The 6,323-nt window shown below is 61.6% G+C and overlaps 1 protein-coding gene across 8 annotated transcripts in view; it reads right to left on the minus strand.

The window, feature by feature from the left end:
* PEX10 (peroxisomal biogenesis factor 10) overlaps positions 1–6,323 on the minus strand; it is a 9,640-nt gene extending 3,317 nt beyond the window's left edge. For 3 of the 8 annotated variants that reach the window (XR_007724778.1, XM_050786299.1, XM_050786293.1), the window contains exons 1-5: positions 6,092–6,263; positions 4,103–4,183; positions 2,135–2,541; positions 451–626; positions 215–350 (exon numbers count right to left, since the gene is read on the minus strand). Coding sequence is in view for 7 of the 8 variants with exons in the window: in XM_050786299.1 (XP_050642256.1) it covers positions 215–350; positions 451–626; positions 2,135–2,541; positions 4,103–4,183; positions 6,092–6,203 (912 nt within the window). In the remaining variant the exon portion in view is untranslated. Of the gene's footprint in view, positions 1–214; positions 351–450; positions 687–2,134; positions 2,542–3,542; positions 4,195–6,091 lie in introns of those variants that run through there. The other 5 variants (XM_050786350.1, XM_050786329.1, XM_050786340.1 and 2 more) reach the window with 5 other exon arrangements.

Consider the following 6,323-nt stretch of genomic DNA (forward strand, 5'->3'; position numbering starts at 1 on the left):
CGCCTGGCTAGTTTTTTTTGTATTTTTTTAGTAGAGACGGGGTTTCACCGCTTTAGCCAGGATGGTCTCGATCTCCTGACCTCGTGATCCGCCTGCCTCGGCCTCCCAAAGTGCTGGGATTACAGGCTTGAACCACCGCACCTGGCCTTGCCAGGTGTGTCTTGCCAGCGCAGCCGCTGAGCCATCTCAGGACCCCAGCAGGCTCCCACCTCACCTTGCTGCTGCACCACGCGGTGATGCACTCCCAGCAGAACAGGTGGCCGCAGGGCGTGGCTGTCGGGTGCCTGCGCTCCTCCAGGCACAGGGTGCACAGGGGGTTTCTGGAAACCGCTCTCTCCTCCAGGGAGCCCCTGGGGAAGGGGGGGCAGAGCGTCAAGGTGGGTGCACCTCACAGGTCCTTGTGAAGTGCAAAGGACACCCCCAGCCCCCACGTGTGGCCCCCGCGTGCACCTGCGGTGAGACAGGCCGCGGTGCAGCCTCCACTCCTTCCTGGCTCGCTGCCGCTGCCTGAAGCCATACAGCTGCAGCCCCACGGACAGCACCAGGTGCAGCAGCGAGACGACCCCCAGCAGCCTGTAGCTAACACGGGCCCTCAGGTCCTCTCCGGGCAGGCTGCGGACACGGAGCTGTAAGGCAGACAGTGTCACACCCATCAGGACCCTGAGGGGATCTGGCCTCAGCGCCTGCTGGGAGGGTCAGTCTGCACGGAGCGTGTTAGAACCAGGCCTCTCCCTGGCACTGGGAGCGCCCGGCAGAAACCAAGCCAGGGGCAGGTTCAGGGAGTCTGAACTGCTTCACAGCCTAGCATGACAGAGAGGCCTGAGCTCCAGACCGGCCTTGGCATTGTCAGCGCAGAGGGAGTCTTAGCGCTGGCGGAGGGGGTGAGGACATGGGGATGTCCAGGGACCACCTCTCAGAAAGGGATTGGGGGGGAGCAGACATGTTGGGCTGTAGATGCTGCCCACCAGCCACCCTGCTGCAAGGCACATGGCCCTAGGGACCCTGCTCCCCCCCTCATGCTGCTGGTGACGTGTGTAGCTTCTGGCTGTGCCACTGAAGGACAGCTGGCTGCCCTCGGCTTCCCGTGTCCCTTTCCACTGGCTGGGAAATGGAGACAGCCAGATGGCCTCGGCCCAGGGCTGGGAACCACATACAGAGGTGGCAGGTCACACCACCAGTGTGGGCCCTGGGTGTCCAGCCACTTCCTGGCTGTCCTAGGAGAGAGGGAGCCTCCCAGCTGGTGTGAGTCCCGTTTCCAAGCCCCTGTCACAGCAGCTCAGCAAATCCCTCACTAACACGGATGGGGCGAGGAACCGCGTCAAATACGCGGGAGGCTGGGTATGCTAAGAATGAAGACCTGACCACTGACTCTGTGACGAGATCACTGTGGCCTCCTGTTTAGGGTGTGTGGAGGTGGGGTCGCCTGGCAAGTGGGGGCTGAGGGGCCCAGTGCAGCTCTAGGGACGGAAGAAAGGGGGTTCCTCAGAGGGCTGTTCTAGAAGGAGCTCGTGCAGCAGTGGCTCTGGTGGGCCCGGGTCTAACGCCGTGGCAGATGGACATGGTGTCAGGACCACTGGGGAGGCTTCGTTGCTGAATCTGGAAGCAGGAGCGTCAGCTGGGGGTTAGGATGGGCAGAGGTGCCGACAGCTGCGGAGGGGAGAAGGTGGGAACGGCCATCTGATGGGGCAGACTGCTGGGCCAGGCACGGGTGAGGGGTGAGGGGCTGGGGCTGAGGCTGCAGTACATGCTCCCACACACTCTGGGAGAAGCTGCTTGTTCCTCACAGCAGTGACATGGGCAGTCATGGGCCAAGGTTCAGGGATCTGTGGTGAGGCGTGACCCAGGGCCCCCGGTCAGTAAAAAGCTGAGTGCAGGGCCTGGTGTCCACGTGGGGCTGCAGCAGGAGCCCATTCTGCCCTCAGGGTCTGGACTTCCTTGGATCTTTCAGCCAAGTGTAACTAAACAAAACCTGCCTCTTTTCAAGCAGAGGATTTGGGTTCCTGCCTTGACACAGGTTCTGGGTGTGGAACCCTGTTGGCTGAGAGGCCTGGAGGGCCAGCTCTGCACACACCCAAGTCCAGTGGGGGTGACACGGGTGGCCGAAGCGGCTGTGCCCTCAGCACCTGCTACTTACGTACGTGATCCCCGTGAGCCTCTTGGCCAGGTGGTAGAAGACACCGTGGATGTAAAACCAGGCAACATGTAGCCGCTGGAGGCAGGCGAGGCCCTGTCTGAGGACGAAGGCCGCCCGCAGCAGCGCCCTCCTCTGTTGCTCAGTCAGGGTGGCTGTGTGGCGCCGCACCCAGCGCCGCACCCCTGAGCAGCCACGCCCGCCTGGCACCAGGCTCCCCTGCGAAGGCCGCCCACTGTCAGGATCAGCCTGCAACTCCTGCTCTAGGGGGAGCAGGACCTTGTCCAGCAGGTAGGGCAGGACGGCATGCAGCGTCACCAGCACGCCACGGCGCAGCCAGGAGGGCACACGTGTCTGTGACGGGTCCACCTGGACGATGCTGACGTACTCCTCCCCCAGGGTCTGGTAGCCTGCGAGGAAGAGGATGGGTATGTGGACCCTGAGACTGCTGCCTCGGGGACAGGCTCCCGGCCCCCCTGCCAGCTGACCCTCTGCTGGCTCCTGTCAACAGCGCCATCTTGTCGCCCTTGAGCCCACTGCCACCCCGTGCTGGCTGAGGCCAACATGACCTTCTGTTGCTAAGCCCACTGTGACCTCAGGCAGCATATAACAGGCCTGGCCAATGGCTGCCCTCAGCTCCTGGAGCCTTGGATGGCCGGTGTCCGGTGTCCTTCCCTCTCCTGGCTTTTCCCCAGGAATCTCTGCTCCTTCCCCTTTCTCCCTAGCTGTCCCCACCACCTCCCCCGGCCCAAGCACTCAGATCCAGTCCCATGGCTCTCCACCAACCGCACAGCTGGCACCACCCGATTTATGCCCAGCCTGGACCTGACTCTTGAGTGCCAGCCATCCAGTTCCGTCACCTACCTGATATCGCCATGTATCCTCAGATGAGCACCCCCAATTCCATCCCTGCCAAGACAGCTTCCAGTTCCCCCACCCGGAAAAGTCTGCTCCCCCTTCCCATCTCTGTGGATGGCGACACCAGGCCTCCAGTTCCTGAGGTCAAGCCCAAGGGGCGCCCTGCATGCACCTTCCCTGCGTGTTTCACCCCGTCACTGCCGCCCCTGCTCTGTACCACCACCATCCCATGGGGGACTGTCAGCCTCTGTAGTCTCCCTGAGCCCAACTTTGTCCCCTGAGGTCTGGTCTTAGCCAGTGGTTGGCCGCTCCCCTGCCCAAGTCCCTGCAATGCCCCAAGCCTTGCACAGGGAAAGCTGTGGGCTTAGAAGACCCACGAGCCCCCCGGGATCATCCCCACAAACGGCCAAGGACGTGTTCTTCTCAGGGCCTTTCCCAGCTGCTTGCTCTGCTGGTCTGGAAAATGCTCTTCCCCAAGACGTGGTCTTTATCTCTAAGAGCCCCTCAATTCCCAAGATGCCCTGTGACGCAGCCACATCTGTCTCCCACCCACCGAGCATGCTCTCCATGGCGGCAGGATGCCCAGGGGGAGTCCCTCATAGGGAACCAGGCTGGCGCTCAGTGGTCCTTGCTGCATGCTGAGCTGGGGTTGGGAGCCTGAGAGCCTCCGTCAACAACTCCCTCTCCAGGGTGGCGACCAGCCTGGGCCACAGGCCCGCCACTGCGCCGCCAGGGCACTGTCACATGAGCACTGCACACTGTGACACAGCTCAGCACTGTTGCTCCACCAGGGCACTCCGACAGGGGCACTGCACCCTATGACATGGCTCAGCACTGTGACTCACTTTGCTACCAGGGCTGGCCACTGAGAAATGGGTCTCAATGGCACCCGGGTGGGTCCCCAGGGACACACAAAGGCTGGAAAAATGGGCTCCCTGCTGGGAGCTGACGCCTCGTCTCCCTCGGAGCAGCACCTCCTGCACTTCCCTGAGGCAGCCTCACCCGGGCCAGCTCCAGGAGCTTCTCACACTGCTGGGCAGCCCCCTGGCCACTGTCCCCCGGACTTGGTGTGTGTGGCTGCCCTCAGTCCTGAGGACCAGTGGGGGCTTCTACCTGCAAGTGTGGTGAGGCCAAAGTAGGCCACATCTGAGAGCAGCTCAACCTCCTTCCTCCACTCCAGCCACTTCCTCGCACCTGAGAGGAGAAACAGCATTAGTCTGGGGCAGCTGGTGGGCATGCCCTGAGCATGAGGGACCACAGTCCTCCCCGGAGTTGTCTAGGCCCAGATCCAGTCCCATCCCCCAACTCCCTCTCTACTTCTGTCTCCAGAGGCACCACCTTGTCTCCACCTTGACCTGCCTTAGCGTGAGCTGCAGACAGTCTGCTAAGAACCTCCCACTTGCGCCCATCTCTCGCTCTGGGATTCCCCTGAGCAACCATTCTAGGGCCTATGAGGGCAACATGGAAAGACGGTCTGGGGTAGTAAGAGTACAGGCCAGAGGCCAACTGTCTAGCATCAAACAGCAGCTCTCCAACTTCCTGGCTGTGAGATCTTTCTGGAATCTCAATTTGCTCATCTATCAGAAGAGTAATAGTAAGTCCTACCTATAGGGATGTTTGAAGATTCAATGAGTTAATATTTGTAAAACACTGGGAACAGTGTCTGGCACAGGGCTAAGTGCCCAGTGTATTGTAAAATAAATATGGAGACACAGAAAAAATTCTTGTCACTCTCCTGTTCAGAATCTGCCAATGGCTGCCCACCTGATACCCATGGCCCTCCTGGCAGGGAGCCTGGCTGTCCTCTGATATTTACCCATGCTCTTCCTGTCCCACAGCACTGTTCCTGCTGCCATGACACCCCTGCCACTGGGCTCTAGTGCCACTGCTCCATGAAACGTTCTGCTGGGAATTGATGCCTTTAACAACTGCCTGCCCCACCTCCAAAGACTTGATGGCGTTGCTTTTTTTTTGTTCTGTCCCCCAGGGTGGAGTGCAGTGGCATGATCTCGGCTCACTGCAACCTCCGCCTCCCGTGTTCAAGTGATTCTGTCTCAGCCTCCCGAGTAGCTGGAATCACAGGCACACGCCACCATGCCCACTAATTTTTGTATTTTTAGTAGAGACGGGATTTCACCATGTTGCCCAGACTGGTCTCGAACTCCTGACCTCAAGTGATCCGTCTACCTGGGCCTCCCAAAGTGCTGGGATTACAGGCCTAAGCCACCGCACCCGGCCTCTTTTTTTTTTTTTCTTCGTGTTTTAATCGGTGATGGGGTCTGGTCCCATCACCCAGGTTGGAGTGCAGTGGCACAATCATGGCTCACTGCAGCCTCATCCCTTGGGCTCAGGCGATTCTCTTGCCTCAGCCTCCTGAGGAGCTGGAATTACAGACACCACTATCACGCCCGGCTAATTTTCAGATTTTTTATAGAGACGGAGTGTTGCCTTGTTGCCCAGGCTGGTCTCAAACTCCTGGGCTCAAGCGATCCTCCCGCCTCCGCCTCCCAAACTGCTAGGATGACAGGCGCTGCTTCATTGAGTACACTGGCTTCTGTACTCAGCTCACGGCCTGGTGAGGCAGGTAGGGCCTGGCTGAGCCTACCCTGGGGTCAGAAGGGCGAGGGGCCTGGGCGGCTGGTCAAGCCTAAGAAAGGCCGGGGTCAGTGTGAACGGGACCGAGGTACGAGGCGTTCGCGCCGTGGGCGCGCCGACCCCTCTGCTCACAGGGGAGGAGCGGAGGGAGGCCTGAAGCGCTTGCCAAAGCCGCACACCTGGAGGGGACAGAGCCTTCCCCAGCCGCTGGCCACAACTGGACCTGCCCTGACCTGGGGACGGGAAGGGCTGGGGCGGGAAATGGAGGCCCACGCAGCTCCCCTGCGGTGTCTGCGGCCTGTGCCTCTGGGGCCACCTGGCCAGGCAGGGCAGGAGGTGCCCCGCACATCTCTGAATGACCGCAGGGCAGGCGAAGGAGACTGCCGGGTCCCGGCTTGCGGGACGGGCCCAGGCGACGGTGACCACACACGGTAGACACCCCGCCTCCATGAGGGGCAACGCCCCCTAGGCCGCTTGCGAGGACATCCGGCCGCGCCCGGCCCTCACCCGCCAGGCTGTGCAGGGCGCCACCCGCCGCGCTCCGCAGCCCACCGCGGTAGTACTCGTCCTTCTGCGCCGCGCGGATCACCTCCGGGGGGCTGGCGGCGGCCGGGGCCATGGCCGCGAGTTCAGGTGGTCCCGAAAAGCCACGCTGGCCACGCCCACAGCCACGCGGGCGAGACCTGATGACAGCACGACGTGACTCGGCGTACGGCGCAGACCTTCTGCGTCACGGTGC

Source organism: Macaca thibetana, chromosome 1, assembly GCF_024542745.1.
Source record: "Macaca thibetana thibetana isolate TM-01 chromosome 1, ASM2454274v1, whole genome shotgun sequence".
NCBI lineage: Eukaryota > Metazoa > Chordata > Mammalia > Primates > Cercopithecidae > Macaca > Macaca thibetana.